This window comes from Pelodiscus sinensis, chromosome 8 (assembly GCF_052426305.1).
Source record: "Pelodiscus sinensis isolate ZL-2025 chromosome 8, ASM5242630v1, whole genome shotgun sequence".
In the NCBI taxonomy this organism is placed as follows: Eukaryota; Metazoa; Chordata; order Testudines; family Trionychidae; genus Pelodiscus; species Pelodiscus sinensis.
In genome coordinates, this window is record NC_143059.1 from 55936753 (window position 1) to 55955977 (window position 19225).

At 40.8% G+C, this 19225-nt stretch overlaps 1 protein-coding gene across 7 annotated transcripts in view; it reads left to right on the forward strand.

Annotated features, from left to right (window-relative positions):
- Positions 1-898: 898 nt before the first annotated feature.
- ATE1 (arginyltransferase 1) overlaps positions 899-19225 on the forward strand; it is a 173017-nt gene continuing 154690 nt past the window's right edge. Inside the window, exons 1-5 of one of the 7 annotated variants that reach the window (XM_006111405.5) lie at positions 899-1512; positions 5473-5536; positions 7980-8042; positions 8892-8995; positions 10992-11273. In XM_006111405.5, the coding sequence (XP_006111467.3) occupies positions 1425-1512; positions 5473-5536; positions 7980-8042; positions 8892-8995; positions 10992-11273 (601 nt within the window). In that variant the 5' untranslated portion in view covers positions 899-1424. Of the gene's footprint in view, positions 1513-1827; positions 2088-5472; positions 5537-7979; positions 8043-8891; positions 8996-10991; positions 11274-19225 lie in introns of those variants that run through there. The other 6 variants (XM_006111410.5, XM_006111409.5, XM_006111408.5 and 3 more) reach the window with 6 other exon arrangements.

The window sequence follows — 19225 nt, forward strand, 5'->3', positions numbered from 1 at the left end:
TAGGCTGGCGCTTTTTTCCGGCAAAGCCCCGAGCCGGAAAAAAGCGGCAGCCATGTTCATCATGCAAATGCAGCGGGGAAAATGCAAATCCCCACTGTATTTGCAATTCCGACTTGTCTCATCTGCATCTCTTTTCCGGAAAAGGGGTGCAGTGTAGACACAGCCATTATGTTTCTGTCCCTTTACAGACCATGACTTGCTCAAAAATAGCTTTAGTAACTGAGAAAAGCCTTTCATAATCATGGCAGAGTTCATGCCTTTAACTTTCCATGACATTTTTTCTGGTTTTTGTTACAAAAGCATTTAGTCTTAAAACTATATCTGATGTTCTTAAAAGTGTATGTCTCAATAAATATTTGTCAAACATTATTGATTGTTTTGGTCTTCTTGCCTTAACTCCTGCATTTATTTTACTATTTATTTTACTATTCATTTTATTTAGTCACCAAGTCATAGTCTCAGTATTAAGGAGTTGATGGGTGTGGTAATTAAGGATGTTAAATTGCAGTTACCCAGCTAACTGTATATTCATTACAATTTGCATGGACAATATGATTAGTCAATAGGACTGCTCTGCAGAGCTGTAGCTGGGTAGCCCTGGAAGCCGTCTGGGCTGTGGCTTTGCATTTTAAATGTAGTAAGAGCTAGTGCTGAGTCCAGCAGCTCCTGTTCACAGGACTCTTGCTGCATTTCAAAGGCTGAAGTGCCAGTGGGAACGAGTGTGAGTGGGGACTGCTTCAGTCCCCACTGTGCCTCTGCTCCCCTACAGAGAAGGTGCTGGGGGAACCAGTTTTCACCAAACACTAGCTCCTGAGCTCCTGCTCCTCTCCTCCCCTCTCCCCCACTTGCTGCCTCTGATGGGCGGGGGTGGGGAGGGGGGCGGGCAGGAAGCGTGACTAGTCAAGTTACTGCTCCATGTCACTTATATCCCTACTGGTAATGGGTTTTATGAAAAATACCGGGTGGTTTGGTTAATGCCACTGGAGGTGCAAATGTACAATACCTTTTTGGGGGGCGTTATTTGGTTAAAAAAACTGAACTAATAGTTGGCCAGAGTTCCAGCTGCGCCCATTTTATAGCTTTCTAAACCCCTACACCTGTCACCTTTCCGACCCTCTCTGAGGCTTCCCGTCGCTGGATGAATTCAGTCCTCGGAACAAGTTGCTGAGGCCGAGCAAGTGCCTGTGAATTGACCACAAGTGAAGGAGCCCCGCGAACTGCTCTACTCTCCCCACAGCTACTGAGCTGTAATGTCATAGGATCCGGCGTGACACTTGCTAACTTCCTAATCGCGCCATGAGGGTAAACCGGCCGCGTCCTGGTTCAAAGCTGGCAAAGCGGGGCCGCTGGTAGAGCAGCTGCGATCTTGTTCCCGGTCAGGTGACGCTTCAGGGCGCAACCAGGAGCGAAGCAGGCTGGGCACGATGCCCTGCAGCATAGTGGAGTACAGCGGCTGCAAGGAGGGCTACCCGTGTGGCTACTGCGCCTCTGCCCAGGGGAAAGCCTCCACTGGTAAGTCAGGAAAGGGCTGGGCTAGAAAAAAGCCTTGCAACACCGGCGCTCGGAAACGCCGACCAAGCCGTCCCGGTCTTCCCGTGTCATCTGTCCGGTAGCGAGGCGCCGCCCTATCTCCGCCAGCGCAAGGGCAGTGCTACCGCTTGTCTTGTCCGACGGGCCGAACACCGGTGGGGACTCGTAGCAGATTTTGCCCTTGATAAAGATGGCGGATATTGCGTCCGCCTTAGGGACGCTCCCATGCTCTCAGGATAGATGATGGACCTGCCCGCCTATCACAGTGTTTCCGCTGGAAACCGCCATTAGTAAAGATGGCGGAGTTCATAACCGAGTCCCCCCGTAGTGACGCAAACCTAGACAGGCTTGCCCACAACCAAAATGGCGGCAAGAGCTGCTTCCGGTCGGCCTGGTGTTGCTGGTAAGGTTCCAGGCCCCGGCGCTGCCCTGAGCTAGTGGGTCGGTACGGAAGATGGCGGCGGCCGAACGCTCCTCGAGCATCGTTGAGTACTTCGGAGGAGAGGCTGGCTACCGCTGCGGCTACTGCAAGAACGTGACTGGCAACCTCTCCCATGGTGCGGGCCGGGCGGGTAGGGCAGGGGGCGGGGGCTGAGGGGCACTTGGGAGGGAGGGCGGACGGGCGGAGCAAGAGGGGGCAGTTAGGCAGGGTGGGAGCGGCTGGCGGGGGGAGCCAGTGATGGGGAAGTGGAGCTGAGGAGAGGGAATTGGTTTGATCCAGGCGCTCGGGTGCCAGTGTGAAGGGTGCTGGTGGGAGAATAGAAGACGCGGGGGCTCTCGGAGCGTGAGCGTGGAGCTTCTGGTTTATTTTGGGCTGAGGCAGCTGCTGTTCCTTTTCCACTTAAGCCTTTCTCTGAGCCTTGGGTTTTTTCCCTCCCCCATTTCCGTCAAGCCTGTACACCTGTAGAGTCATTTAAAAAGTCTTCCTTAAATTAGACTTTGGCACTTCTGGGTGTGAGAGTGCACCTTCCTGGGCTGAGGGAAGTCAACGTTCAGACAGGCAACCAGGAGAGGCCTGGGGTCTCTGACCTTGCTGCTGACTTGCGACACCACATTGGCAAGTCATTTAAAGCCAGATTTTCAAAACTGGTCTCTAATGTGGGTGCTTCTGTTTTGGGGTTCCTGGCTTCAAAGAATCTAGGTCCCCACTTTCGTAGGTGCTTGGAACCACAGCTCTTAATCGAACTCGGTGGGAACTGCAGTCACTCAGCACCACCAAAATGTTAGATTCATAGGTTTGGAGGTGACTTTTTTGAAAATGTCTCCTAACCTGTGTGGGCCTACAATTTCCTTATTCTCAATACAGGAATAATACCTATTTCATAAACATGTATTAATATCTGTAAAGACTTTCAGCTCTAAAAGGAAGCATTTTAATACTATTTTTACAGTATTAAAAATGGATATTTCACTGTGATAATGTTAATGATTTGTGCAGGCATGCTTTTTGCAAGTTTAAGTAGCTAGTGCTGTGCAGTGTGAAACTGACAGGCATGCTGTCAGTTTCACTCAGCTTCTGCCAGGTCTTCTAAAGTTTGACATGGGGTGTGGAGGACCTGTCCCAACATGTGGGCCTGAGACTCTGACCTGGAACGTCCACATAGCTATTTCACCATGATGGTTTGAGGGTGAAGTACTCTGAGAGTCCTGGCTTGAGCTCGTTCTTAGCTCTGGGTTCCCTGCAGTCCACACAGTGGGGCTTTTGCAGAACCACTGATACTAAAAGCCTTACACTCTCTGAGCTTGAGGCAGCTCACACAGTAGGGCTGCCCTGGCACAGTAAGCCCTAGAAGCTTAGGCGCCTCAGTAGCACAACAGGAAAATAGATAGGCCTCTGTTGAAGTTTGTCAAACTGGAGATGTGTTCAACCTGAAATATTTCATGGAAACATTTACATTTTCCTTTGAAACTGTTTGGAAAGTTACTGACCACCTGTAATGCTTCAGAACAAGAATTCCAATGCTCAGTCCGTTCTCAAGAACACAGCATTACACATATCCTAGTTCTAGTGTTTTCAGCTAGACTGCTCTTATGAATAAGGGCTTGTCTACACAGGACAGTTAGAGTAAGCTAAGATGTGAAATTAAACTGATATGCATGTGTGGACATTCTTATTCTGGAATAAGTAACTTTTTGGTTTACTTCATACTGCTTTGGAGTAGACATGTTAAGAAGCGATTTGCGTTACCATGTAGCTGCTGAAAATCTTACCGTTATACACTGTAGGCTCTTCAGTATAAAGCTTATACTGCAGAGATCACAGTGCAGCCAGTTACCTGGGAGTGGGGCTAGCAGCCAGTGTGCACCAGGAGCCGGCTACTGGCCCCACTTAATACTGCACAGCCCTCAGCACGGGGAGGCAGCACGTTCCCAGTGTACTCTGACTCCAGTCTGCTCCAGAGCTGACTGCTGCCCTAAATGCTGCTTCTGACAGAAAGGCAGCAGTGCCAGATGACAGCTCACTGGGAGTCAGTGAAAACTAGGTAGCTGGCTACCACCTTGCACTGTGGGCTCTGATATAAAGCCAGCATAGCAGCCGGTTCCCTGGGAGCTGGTGTAGAACTGTTTAACGCTAACTAATAAGCTCATGCTTATCAGTTAACTATTTAAATTATTTTCTTGTACTCCCTACTTTTGAGGGGCTTTTATGCTTTAAAAAAAAAAGGAAAGAAACTCTTATTCTAGAATCATAGTAGTATAATTGGAAACACTTTCCTGTGTAGACATACTTTAAGGATCTGCAAGGTTAGGCCCTATACTGACTTACAACATGACATTGGCAATTTTAATGTTTTATACTGGTAGCTGTCGTCACCTTTGACCTATTCGGGTTTGTCTTGTTTCTCTTTTGAGGAATGCTCTGTTTCTTGTGTTTAGAATCCCATTGTCAGGTTATATGGTATTCATTCTAATCTATTGTTTTTATATTGGAAGCTGGGAATCTTGTATTAAAGTCTTTATCGGAACCACCAAGTAAATACTGCAGTAATTGATAGTATAATAGGCCCAGGAAATGGCATGAAAAATTTGCATTAGGGGCTAATATCCTCTAATGTGTGATATATGCCGTCAAGTCCCAGCAATGCCCCTCTGCCATGTATATTGGCCCAATCAGACAGTCTCTGCAACAGAGGATAAATAGACACAAATCATCCGGAATGGTAACATACACTATAAGGGAACATTTTAATCTCCTTGGACATTAAATTATGGATTTAAAAGTAGCCATTCTTCTACAAAGGAATTTTATCACCCAATTACAAAGGGAGACGGTTGAACTGCTTTTGCTGTTTTATGTACTCTGGATTCTGTAATTTCCACTCCAGCTCATCTGATGAAGTGAGATTTACCCATGAAAGCTCATGATCTATACATTTCTTAGTCTCCAAGGTGCCAAAGGGCTGCTCATTGTTTTTGAAGTTAGAGAGTAGCATGTCCACCCCTCTCATTACTGTGTGCCCTTCCTTCTGTGTTTTGTCTTGCCATTTCTTCTGACAAAGCTTAAGCTCCTAGTTTAAGTTTGTATCTCATGGCCTTCCAAGTATATCCTGAACTACATGTATTTAAAAATTGAAGTATTTTCTTCTAACCTTGAATGGCATCTCCTTTACATTGGGGAATTATTTATGATGGGTCAGTGGGGAAAAACGCAGTAACTTTTTTACTATAAATTACTTGGATGATTGATTTTTTAAAGTTGTACTTTGAATTCTGTTTTGCATTGCCTTCTTTAATGGGAAATTGGCTAAGAGACTGTTTTTTGTCTTTACTGACTGAAGTGCTTAATATGAAGTTTATAAATACAAGTAATTGTTTCCCCTCCAAAATTTGTAAGAGAAATCCCAAATTAATGTTTTAAATGTACAGTAAGCTTTCAGTAGAAATTGCTTACATTTTAATGTTTTAAAGTGAACTGGGACAGTCATCTGTTGTTTGTTACAGGCATGTGGGCGCATTCAATGACTGTTCAAGATTACCAGGATCTTATAGACAGAGGATGGAGAAGGTAAATTAAGAAAAACAATCTTCAAAGAGATGCTGACATCTTAAACCTGGTCTAAAATGTTGTTTTAAGAAAGAAAAGCATTCATAATATCTAAGACCAACAGAATGTGTCACTAATTATATAGAAAAGTAAAAACAGTCACACACACACACACACACACACACACACACACATATATTGCAGGACTGAGGAACTGAAAATGAAAATAATTTTCCATCTCCTAGCTGATTGATAGAGAGGCAGTGTGCAAAAAAAGTATAAATAATGGCAGGTGAACTGGATTTTTGAAACTTTCACCAGTACTAGTGAATATGTATTTGTTTATAACATTGTTTTTAAACTGTGTACTTTTGAATTATCCTTTAATTGGAAATACTTTAAATATTTAACACAAGATCTACCTTTTTCTTTAGAAATTCATGACACTAGGTGACTTCCCTCTTTTGGCTAAAGTCAAGCTCCTAATTCTGTATTTTGTCATTCAGATCAATGACTGGGTTTTTATATGTTCTGAGTACACAGCAGCAGCTGTTGACTTCACTGGGAGCTGGTACACACTCAGTACTTCTGAACAAACTATGGGATTAGATGACCAAATATGGGTTTAGGAGCCTAATGTTAGGCAATTTTTAAATTATGTTGTGGCATTTATGTTCTGGAACAATACTGAAATACTATATACTGTACATCTTGAATGTGTTACTGTAGTCCAGAGAACCCAACTCTTGCATTTACAGATTAACTTGGAGAAAGTTCTTTACACAATTTTTTCTCTTCACCCTCAAAGTTGGAAGATACAGATGTGGTAACTAACTCTAGCATCCCCCTCCAGTGGAGAAATTAATGCCTACTTTGGGGCAGGAATGTACAGTAGTTGAAGGTTGTCATAGCCTTTAAAAAAGGAAATATTTTAAAATGTATCTAACATTCTTGTTTTGAATACAATGTAGTAACTTTGTACAGAGAATGTGGGGGGGGGGAGGGGGGAAAGAACTTTCCTTTCCTTTGAAGAAAATGCAAGTTTTCAAGAACTTCTTGTTAGTAAATAAGAGAAGTGCCATATGAATGTTTCTTATTCAATGTGTAAGCTCTCAAAACTTTTACCGGATAACTACTAGCCAGAGGCTGATACGCAAAATAAGCTATGGGAAGTGAACTGCAATTCTCAAGATGTCAGAAGAGTGATGTGTTCTAGGATTCTTAGCTAGGTACTGTCCTGGGTATTTTTGTAGATGCTATCTTTTGTATCAAACTCTGACTAGTGTGGGCAAGGTAATAAATTAGAAGCTGAATTTCTGTATTTGAGTAAGACATTGTTCTTTCACATCCATCTGTCCCCTAACCCAGAATCTCATGGTTGCTGCAAAGAAGATTGCTACTTTACATTTTCCCTAGCTTTATTTATTTATTTATTTATTGGTTTTCCTACTCTGTAGATACCAATACTTGTCTCCATACTTGCTCATAGTTTTCCCAAGGAGTACAGAATTATGGAATTGACGTGATCCTGAATCTTGTCAGTTTCATTGTTGTTCAGATCTGTACAACATTTGTGAAATTTATCAGAGTCTAACTTTACTAAGTTGTGGTCTGCAAAAGCTTGTGAGCAAGCAGATGATACTTGGAGGTATATGTCTGGAGGCTAAGAAACAGTTCTGTCAAGAAGAATATTTTTGCAATTATAAGGGCTGCACAGTAACTTTAAAAAACATGGAATTTCACATTAAGGCCTAGGCTAACAATTTCCACCCAAACTGTCTAGGATAAACTTCCCTGGTAATAGACAAGTAGATTTTTAAGCTCTATTCTGCTTCTAATTATGAAGAATTGGAGATCACTATAAAAAGTATCTTAGGTATAATATAAATTAACAATCAGATGGAAAGTTGAAAAGTTTGATAGGAGAAGGAGCTGCATAACCACAGAAGACTCAATAGTTGTGTTTCCATTCTTATGTTGGTAGTACTTGATAACATTTGAATGTGGAAGTGCACCATTGTAGCAGATTGGCAAAAGTGCTAAAGAATTTGCTATTTTGGCTTTGTTACTCTGTTTCAAGGAATTCTCAAATTTCATTGTGCCACAGCCCCTTCTCACAACCAAAGTTACTATAGGATGCTATGGGGGGGGCAAAGCCTGAGCCTGCCCAAAGCCCCCATGCCCAGGCTGAAACCTTTTGGCTTAGGCCTTGGACGACGAGGCTTGGGCTTTGGCCATAGGTCTCAGCAAGTCTAAGCTAGTCCTGGTGACCCCATTAAAATGGGATGACAACCTACTTTGGGGTCCTGACCCACCATTTGAGAACCACTGATCTAGTCAGGTCATATATTATTCAACATGTTTTTTCATGTTTTTAGAGCAATTTAAAATTTTCTATGAATTAATTTTGTATTGTAATTCTATAACAAACATTGAGCTTAATAAACTATTTTATTATTTTTAGAAGTGGGAAGTATGTCTACAAACCCATTATGAATCAAACATGTTGTCCTCAGTATACAATAAGGTAAGAACAAATGCATGTGACTAGTGCCTTTAAAGCTGTGTTGCAGAGAAGAGGAATGATTTAAAACTTAGTGAGAAAAGTCATACTATCCAAGGCCACAGATTTAAAAGTAACTTGGCTTGTTCATTTCCAATTGAGGCCTTGGTTATCCAGGGTGTGTTAAAATAATCAGTTGGATGGTAAGTCTACTTTTTAATGGTATTGTGTTCTTTGAATGTTATAAGTAAAGCATAAGTGGGTTCATGCAGATTATGACAAGTTTCATAATCTGTTTCTATATTTCTGCGCCATCTATTTTCCTGCATTAGTCAGGAATGTATTCTGGCTTATCACATCTAGATTGCATACGTAAAATGAGTTGGTTGTTGCAGGCTGGATCTTAATGGATGTATGCATCCTACACATACTCTTTTTAGTATCCTGAACGGGAAGGCTATGGATTGAATAGTCATGGAGAATTAACTGGGTTTTTTTTTTTTTTTCATATAATGGTGGCAGGTAGTATTAAAGAAGCTTGCATTGCCACCACTAGTGGTATAACTGAATGACTCGTATTAAGTTCTTTTCGCAAGCAATAAAACTTGCTGTATATTTTTAGTGAGATTGTACTCCTTCATCCATATACATTTGTAAGGGTAGATAAAGGTGCATGTTATATAGTACAAAGGCACACATGTAACACAAGGTTAGAAACTTGAGCTAATGATTACAAGGGAATTTTAATAGACAAGAAATTAAAGAAGAATAGTTGCATCAGATATTTTTATATTTTCCAGTTTAGATCAAAGAAAACAAAACTGGTTTTAAAATTTTTAATTTTTTTTTTTTTTTTTACATTTCCTCTTTTAGATGTAGACCTTTACATTTCCAACTTTCCAAATCTCACAAGAAAGTTCTGAAGAAAATGTCAAAATTTCTTACTAACGGGGATACTTCCAAGGTGGCTGGTGATGGTAAGAAATTCTTCATAATTGAAAAAGTGTGAGGATTATTCCCACAGAAGAGCTACTGTACCCTAATATGGTTTTAGGAATAGTTCAGGGCCTGAAGAGGCTTTTATAGTTTTTAATGGAGGGTGAGAGGGTGGGTAAGTACTCTAATTTGAAAAACAAAACAAAACAAAACAAAAAAAACCCTAAGATTAAAAAACCCAAGATGGAATCTAACCTCAGTGTGGGTTGGTTGGATTCTAAATACTGTATCTTTACAACTTGCCCTGAAAAGAGGCCGCCATGTGGCTATAGTGCCCCAGGAGTAAACTAGGAATAAGTTATGACATTCCTCATGGGCTTCTTCCTTTTCTGTGGAGGAGTAAATGTAACTTTTTTCACCTCATAAAGCAGCTTGTTTCTCTCCACTGTGCAACTGGCCACTTAGTAGCAAGAGGAAGAAGGGAGTACCAGGCAAGCAGCCTTGTCTCACCCATGCAACTGAAGCCACAACTTGAACAGGATTAAGGGAGAGCTGTTTGAGGGGCCCTTATTCCTCTATGCCATTACAACACCCCCTATTCAATACAGTTATGAGAAATTTAAAGAAAAACAAAACTGGTTAGTTTTTTGTGAGCCTGGAAGTTATTTTGTGCTGCTTCTGTTGGTTCTGCCACAGCAGGTTATTAGATCATAACTTGAGTATTTTTTTTTGTTTGAAGTGAGAATAGTTAAAATTGTTACCATGGCTGCGTGGCACAAAAGACATTTTCAGGCTTCTAAGAGGGTATTATAAACAAACAATAACAGCATATCCTTTTTATGATGGAAATACACTTGTAAAATTGGAAAAGTGCAACACTGTTTTAGATGTTACTATGAGCAAAGTGTGAGCTGTAATTTATATAATTCACTCACACAAAGTTGTCCATGCCATGTAAGCCTGTTGTGGGCTGGATAGATGGAAATTGTAGTGATGATGTGGTCATGCAGTGCTGTGCATGTTGAAGTCTTTATGACAGCACTGCACCAGGTATTGCAATGGGGGTAGTGTTGATGTTTGCCAATGTACAGGAAGCACAAGTACATGAATCCAGTTATTACAACACACCTTTCATGAGTTAGTGCAGCCTTTATTCCCATTCATAATATAGAATAGTATCCAGAATTAAGTGGTCTCAGGCCTAAATTTGCTCCTGATTCTGTTTCTCTTGATGCTATATGCATAGGCTCCGGCCCCTTTGGAAGCTGACTGATTGTATTGTATGGGGAGGAGAAAAAGGACTGTAAAACTGATCTTAAAAAGTAGAAAAATAGACTTTTTTTGAATGTATCATAATTTTACTTGTTACTCCTAGCTAAGAGCCTACTTAATTTGTGATATTGAGGAAATGGTGAAGTTTCATTATTAGGCTTCAACTGCAATTTGATAGCAGGAGCTCTGTCATGTGTGAGACTGGCAGTGGGAGCCCAGGTGGCCCCGAGCTGAGAGCAGGAGACTCCTCTTTTAACCTTGGGCCACCACCATCAGCTCTAAGCAGATGACTGTAGAAAAATCACACAGTAATAATGGACTCTCTCACTGCAAATGAGGTCCATTCATTACCTTTCTGCAATTTTTCATGGCTTGTCTGTAAATCACATGAAATTGTTTCTTTCTTTCTTTTTGACAGTCATCCCACAATTCAAATAGGGCCTTATTTGCAGCATTAACATGTGAAAAAAACATTTGTAAGTGATTTTTAAGTTGACTATTTGTTTAAAGGTTGATTAAACATGTCCAGTGATATGTTTATACAATCCAAGGACTACTGCACCCACCTCTCGCATCCTGCAGTCCCCTATTTACATGTCACTATTTCCTATCTTGATACTCTAAAATTGATTGTGGCAAGGCCAAAACTGTCTGTGGTCTTGCTAGCTGTTGTAGTTTGTAAATTTGGTTCACATGGATGTTAATATAATCTTGGTGTGGATGTGCATTATCTGTCTTATATTGACAGTTTGTCACTTGTCTTAGTTACAGAAGAACCTATGGATTCCCACAGAGAGGATGCTATTGTTTGCAGTTTTGTGTTAAAAAATGAATCTGACATCAATCTATCTGAACTGAAACCCCTGAGTGTGGACGAGATGCAGAGGGTGGAGACTGAAGATAATAACGAAGAGGAGGAAATGAAAAAAGAAGTAAATGTGAAAAAAGTAGCATCAGAATCTTTCCAGACATGTGCAGATCAAGACAATGCAAGTTCTAGTACACCATCACATTCAGCTAAACTTATTCATACAACACCGAAACCAGGTAGCCAAACTTACTTTAGAAATATCAGTTCAATAATTTGGAAGGCCATATTAACTCCTCACCCCTCCTTTTTCCCTTCAGATTAGTTTAGTTAGAGCTCTTATACTTTGGCTGTTAAATCTAGAGCTGTTCCTCTTTATTTCTTATGCCCTCAAACAGGGGACTACAGTCTGTAAATCAAGATATAGTGCAAATTTCTTGATTGATTAATTCTTCTAATATTTTGCCCAGTTCTTTGGAGCCATCCAGCAAGTATCTGTCCGTGACTGCCAGGTCATGGAAGCTTTGAGAATCATCTAAGCTCTCTAGCCAAGTGGGCTATTGATAAGTCTTACCTCATGAGCAATAATTGAAAACCAAATTGGTGTTTAAAAAGGTGGACTTAGCTAACTAGTTTGCATCAAGGGAAATAACTAAGGCCACGTATAAACTAAAGAGACGACTGAGGCTGTGGCAGTTGATTTTCTGGCTTTTAATGTACCAGGTCTTTAGGTCTTGAACAATGGGGGAACCCCCATCAATGCCAGAATTCCTACTCTTCATGAGAACTAAGGGAAGTCAATGGGATTATTTCTCCCATTGACCTCCCACTGCAAGGACAGAGCTGAAGCTCGGCTTATGGTACATAGACTCCAGCTACATTTAAGCCGACTTTCAGCTGTAATGTAGACTTGGCATAAAGATTGTCTTGCTTTAGTTAGTACATCTAGTTATTCTGTAAATTATTTTTCCTGTTACAGTTGCTTGTCTTATTTATGTTCTCAAATTATTTTCTTCTTCTTAGGGACTATGTTTCTTACGCACACAAAAACATCATTTGTTTATGTCCAGTGGATTAGGATGGCACCTGTCATTTTTTGCTCCAGGACTAGTTGGATGATTCTTTGCTGTAGAAGCAGAATGGTAGTGTTTTTGCACCTCAGGGGTACTTAAAGGTTTTAAAAAAATCCACCCTACTTGATAGCAAAATATGAGATCACGAAACTTGTATTTTTTATTGCATGTGAAGTATTGGCATTCCTATTGTTTTATACAGAAAAAATAGACTAGATATTGTGTAGTTCATTTCGTGTTCAGAGATTCATGCATTTGTAAAATGCTGGGGGTATTGTGTATCAAATACTACACTGGAATTTTGCTAACAGAGTTCTGCTTAATTCTAAAGAAAAATAGTGGAGAAATCTATTAATATTTTTTGTAATTTAGTGATTATTTTACATTATTACAGAATTTACAGTTCAGCTGCCTTCAAATCTGTTATTTTCCAAAATATTCATTATTCAAAGCAGAGACTGAGAGGTTTCTTCCTTAACAAAACAAAAAGGAAATGGAGCATTCTAAGGGAAAAACGTGAACAAAGTTCTTCCATTCTAAACTCTTCTGTTTATGGGAGCTGTGATATTGCTTACTGTGGGAGAGGAGCCAGGCAATTTATAGTTCATGGGCTAGGTTTTCAGAAATGATCAATCCCCACAAAGGATTGTCTTCATTAGAAAAGAGAGCATATTCTTACCTTGTGTAAGTGAGCACATGCTAACTGTAATGGGTGAAATCCCAGTGAAGAAAGACACGACAGTTTGTAGTTTTCACACATGTTGTCAGGTCAGCGTACAGCCTTGGGAGCAGCATAGAGGTTAGGTTTACCTGCCAACATGTGAAAATTACAAACTGCCTTATCTTCATGAGTTATTTCTCATGTTAGTTAGTGTCTGGCTGAAGTGAGGTAAATTAAGAATACCCCTTTTTCTTAGCAAAACTCACCTAGGAGTGCCAGATTTTCAACACAACTCCTCCCGTGTAAGCAACTTACTTTCTGTAAAAGTAAGTGCTCAGCAAGAGCATTAGGAAAGGGCCTTGTTGAGCACTGATATAAATCTGGTTCCAGATTTTTAAGGCTTCTTAAAATATGGTGATTACGTTTTTAAAAAAGTGAAATACTTTTCTACCCCCTGATGTGGACACTTTACAACAAACAAAACAGAATAAAGTATTAAGAAGACAAAGCTTTGCTGTTAACTAAGTAAAATGGTTTTACTAGACTTCTAATGCATACTAAATGGAAATTGACAGCAGATGGCAGCCATGAGTAAAGATTAGTATAAATTGCCCTTTCTTAAAGTTGAGATAGTCTTCAATTTGTGTGAAGAATAACTGACACAATTTCAACTATATAGATGCAGATAAAGGAAGTTTGAAATGTAATGTTTATAGTAATTATTTTCAAAATTTAGTGCATATTTTGGAAAAAAAAATCCAGTGCTGTCCTTTTCCTTTTTGGCAGGATTTAAACGAAATGTATAAGTGAGTTACAAATGCACCAAAATCTTAGTCAATGTACCCATAATTTTTTAAATATAGTTAGTGTTAAAGGTTACCTCTAGTTTAAAACTTTCCAGATTGAGAGATGTTTAGCTTTTGCCTTGGAAAACTTGACATTTTCCATGATAAAATGTGTTTATGTAGAAATAAATGCCTCATTAAATAAACAGGTCATTGTCCTACGGAACAAGTGGTCTGTTTCTGCACATATTTGTAAGGGAAAAAAATGTGTATTATATAAAAAAGTTAAACCAATGAATTTGTTCCTTTGCTAATATATTGTTTGTGTAATTTATGGCAGATATGTGAAATTAAACAGATGCTGAGTACAGGTTGGGTGATCAGAAAATGCTCCAAGAAAATCCTGAATATTTTAAACTCTTCTGCTGCCAAATGGGGATGATGATGCTTGCTTATCTTTGTTGAGTGCTTTGAGATATTTAGATGGAAAAATATTATTCTCCTAAACAAAAATGTTAGGGCTTGTCTAGACTACATCCCTCTTTTGAAAGAGGGATGTAATTAAGCCCCCTATCGAAAGTGCAAATGAAGCGCGGATTTAAATATCCTGTGCTTCATTTGCATATTCGCGTCTGAGCGCTGTTTCAAAAAAGGGTATTTCGAAAGTGAAAACACAGTTTAGATGTGGTTCTTTCAGGGGAAAAAAACCCTTTTTCAAAAGAGCCTGTACTCCCAGTATGGGAACTTTCAAAAAAGGGTTTGGTTTTTTTTCCCGAAAGAACCGCTTCTAGACTGTGGTTTCATTTTCGAAATATTCTTTTTTGAAACAGCGCTCAGATGCAAATATGCAAATGAAGCGCGGGATATTTAAATCCGTGTTTCATTTGCACTTTCAATCGGGCTCATTTACATCCCTCTTTTAAAAGAGGGATGTAGTCTAGAGGAGCCCTTAGCTAGCTGAACAATAAGGATGATCACTTAATTTATTTTCTTTGTTAGCAGGAATTGCAGGGGACAAGAGCAAAAGTGGTGTTAAGGTGTGGCAGTTACAACCTATCAATTATTCACTTGCCATGCCTTCTTCCCAAGGTCCTTGGGGGGAGGACAGTTTCCCCCTTCCCCCAACTGTAATGTATATTGCTGAAGACTTCTCACTAGAGTCCTGGTGAATTATGACAGGCTTGCCAGCAGAAGATGGAACCTCAGGAATGCAATATCATACCTCAGTTCCTGAGGCATTTCCCCCTCTGCCAAGCTTTTCATGATTCACCAGAGGATAGTCCAGGTTTGATGGTGAAAAGATTAAACTTAGGTGTTGGGGAAAACATGGATGGATCTTCACCTGTTTCTCTCTAGTTTGCCACCTATCTCTTCCCTTTTCTCCATCTGGCATATGTTCTCCTTCTGGGCCTTCTCTCTTTTCCTCAAGTGCTTCCTTGTATGCTAGTAGAGCTGAAGCAGCGTCAGCACAGATGTATTAGTATCAACCAGAGCTGAGGCAGTGTCAGCACAGATTTATTAGTATATTTAAAAGTCAGAAGGGACTATTAGATCATCTAGTCCAGTGGGTCCCAAACTTTTTGGCATCATGCCCCCTTTTCGATTTTTGAGAAACCCTCATGCCCTCCTTCCCAATAGCAGCAAAACTTGTTGAGGGGGAAAAAAAAAAAAAAAAGGAACCGACTGGGGCCAAAAAACAAAAATGGCAAAACCTATGAGGGGGAATTGACTGGGGGAGGGAGGGTGGGTGGGTATATGACTGGGTCACCTCACCCCCCCCCGGAATTTCTTCACGTCCCCCCCCCAGTTTGAGAACCCATGATCTAGTCTTTGCTCTTGAATAGCACAGTCAATACATTTTTACCCAGTTAGCCCTGTATTTGAGCTCCCCCTGGAGAGCCCTCATTGTGCTGGAGCCTCTGCACCAGCTATCACAGTTTGAAAAGCAAAGCCTGTGTGTGCCAACACATTAGCACGCCCATATCTGGCTCCCCACAGTGTTGGGCATGGGATACCCGATGTTGGACACATGTAATTTGATTACAGGTTATACTTCCCAGAACTGGAAGTTCTGGTCCAGCAATATCCTCCTTGATCAGAGAACTCTGGTAGCCTAATGGCAGGAGGGCAATCCAGGAGGGGCTGGGTTGAAGAGGCTGAATGGGGCAGGAACTGGCAGCAGCCCCCAACAGTCAGTGGCTCCGGGACTGGCCCGGGGAAGCCACCAGCAGTGCAGGATCAGGCCAGAGAGACAGCCCATGGCAGTGCTGGGCCAGAGCCCTGGGCAGCCCATGAATGCTGGACCAATGCTGGGGCTGATGGTGGCTCCCAGCAGCGTGGGGTTGGAGCCCTGGGCAGCCCATTGGAAGCAGGGACAGAGCCTGTGGGCTACCACGGGGCAAGAGCCACCCAGGCTTGTGACAGAGGGACCAGTCCAGGGCTGGAAAAAGCACCAGCAGCCCATGGTAGCATGGGGCCAGAACCTCGACAGCCTGCGGAAACAGGGCCAGAGCCTGCAGGGTTGGTGCCGAGCTGACCCCCTGGCAACCCAGCCAGAGACAGATCCCGGCAGCTGAGGTAGTGTGTGGCTGTAGCGTATGGCAGTGCGGGCTGCTGGAGCCCAGCATGTAGTTAGGCTGGAGCAGCAGCAGTGGGGTCAGTGATCCAGCAGGCAGCCCAGCAGGGATTGGAGGGAGTCCCTCTCTCCACCCCCACCCAGCTGGCAGAGTCAGCAGCTGAGGGCTGTGGCAGGGAACCATCTCTAAATCCGGCTAATTCTCTGGTTCAGGAGCAGTGGTCCCAAGGGTGCTGGATCAGAGATGTCCAACTTGTACTTTAAGTAACATTAGACTAGTGTGCTTATTTCCTTAAAGGTAATGAAAGTGGCTGAAGAAGACTATCTGGGTTCTTTATTTTTTGTCTGTGTGGTTCCATATTGAAAGTGCTTATTTTACATACAGACTTTTTTTTCCCCCCCCTGACAGCAGTTTTTCCATGCCAATGTGTGGTATTTATGGCTTGCATGTTTTCACTTGTAGTAGTCTGCATGTGCAATTAGCTAACACAAACATGTTAATGTGCATTCTAGGAAAGACTCTAGTTTATTCTGCCATAGCACTAAACCATCAAGAAAGCTAACAGGAATACAAAATTATTTTGTCATTAAGGAAAGCAGGTTCTATTTCTAGTGTTACATTTTTGATTGATAATCACAATTTATGAAATCTACTTGCCAGTGACAAATGGGACACTTTCTGGGTGAGCCAAGCCATCAGTTTTTTGCACAATATATTTTTAAAAGATAGTTTCCAACTGTGAGGGTACCTCTCCCACTGAGCCAGTGCAGTGTCTTGCAGACATCTAGCTTGAGTGTTTTTAGTGCAGCTCAAATTTTCCCAAGCAGTGGCACTGGTATGAGGAACCCACCCCTATTCATAAGGGAAGAGAACCTAAAAATCCAACAGGCTCCAGAGGCAAGGAGGTTATAGTTCAGTGGAATCGATTTGCATCATTTAGAAAACAGGGAAGACCTCTCGTCTGTTTAATAATTGGTTAAAAAAATTAAGCTCTCATTACACATGAACAAAAAAGCCTTTGGTTGTCTTTCACTGTGAATAAAGAGGTGAGTTACCCACAGCTAGATTATCCTCTTGGTTAGATTATCCTTTCTTAGTTGTTTTTTTTAATGCTTCTGTATGTGACCATAGTTGAAATATATAATAACTTTGACATTTCTCATCAAGGCACTTGATTGTCCAGGATACTTTAAAAATGAAAGATAAATCTCTTTCAGAATTAGTCGTGCGTATGTTGTAAATGTACTGGTTCCAGGACAAGGCTACTGGCATGCAAATGTTTCTTCAGCATTTTGTCATAAAGTATTTACTCGGGCTATCTTTTTCTAAACTGCAAAAAATAAATGTCCCTCACCATTTTTCCCCATGTGGGAATAGTCAGTCTGTGCAGTGCCCCCTTGGTCCCTGACAACCCTTTAGCACTAATGATTTTTATAGCCACTAATCCTCCTAGTCCAAGTAGTTTTAAAGCATGGAAATGGAACATGAACCAAGTAATGCTGACTCTGTCATTAGCTACAGTAATTTGCCATGAGCTATGTAAGAATACAATGTAGCACACTACAACCTGTTCCTTTCTGATCTTGGCCTGTGCATAGTGCCTGCAGAAGGACAGTACTGTACTGTTGCAGAACTGGCAGTCTTTCTACTTTTCTCTGTCCTACAGTCTCTTAAAAACAGAGGGGACTGTGGGATTCAGTAGTTTGTGGTACTTAATAGGTAACACTGGCTCATTGGAAAGAGACACAAAACAATGAAAAACAATGAGAAAAGGTCTCTAAACGGCACTACCTGACACATTGGGGAAAAATCCCTTCACACTGTCTTCAGTGACATATAAGCATTGTAATTTATAGATTTACATTTGGCATAAACAGTTAAAATTAGTGTTTCATCACAGGCAAGCTGCTGCTGGTAATTAATATTTAATTTATTTAAGGATTTTTTTAAGCCTTCTGTTTGTGTTCTTGTGAGGAAAGCACAGGAAAGAGCTATCTTGTTGGATATAGTTGGATATTAATTTTCACCTATTGATATCACCTGTATCTTGTGTTCTGACATGAATAGCTTTTGCCTCATTGTCAAGGTCATATTTAAAAAGTGAATGATAAAATGGAAGATTAAAGTTCTCTAAATTCTGAGTTCACTTTGTTGTGTAAAAGAGAAGGGAAATCAGACTGTGATCGAGAATTTCCCCACTAAAATAGTCTGGATTTTACTGCATTTAACTCTTGGACAGAGGCCAAAATATTATTGCTGACGTGAGGGATAGGTCACTTTTGAAATGTTCAGTATCTTAGCCGGTGAAGCTAAGTAAAGAAAATCACTAATTTAGAAAAGGGGAATATTTCTCCAATTATCTTTTTTCTACGTTTGATATTTTCTCCAGTAAACATAAATGGACATAATCAAAACACCACAACTACTACCACCATTCACAGGACCCTCCTTTCCCCCCAAAAAAAGCCCAAAACAATTTAATGGAAAATTTTGGCAGCCCTTTCAGAGGTATGTTCTTAACCCTTGTTTATCGTTGTACCATATTGATTCGCCCTTGGGTAGAGACTAGTGAGTTAATTCTTAAACTACTAGGTTATGGAAGTATCCAGAACCCATTTTTTAATAAAAGTGAAAATTATAATTTATATTGCGTTCATTTATGTACATTAAACATGTGTTAGTGCAGGACTGTTTACTTGTCAACAGCAAAATTCTAATAAAGGGTCAGGACTCAATTTTTCTGCCCCCCCCCCCCCATCCCCCTTCTTTCCAGCAGGACCATTTCTCCAAAAGGAGACTTCCTCTTCATTTTTTTCTGCATTATTCCATAGAAATGTTTTTACCTAATGTATTGGTAGAATGCCTCTTTATACCTCTGTATCAGAGGGGAATACATAAATTTAAATGATTGTTTCATATTAGAAATGGAAATATGTCAGTTATAGTTTATTTTAACTCAGACATATGGTTCATTTTCATGAGAGATAGAAAAGTAACATGAATTTTTAGAAAAGGTCATTGGGGAAAAAGAGAGGCTGAATTTGAAGGTGAACAGGAATTCAGTGAGTCTGTATGGGAAAGTGTCTGAGTCTATAT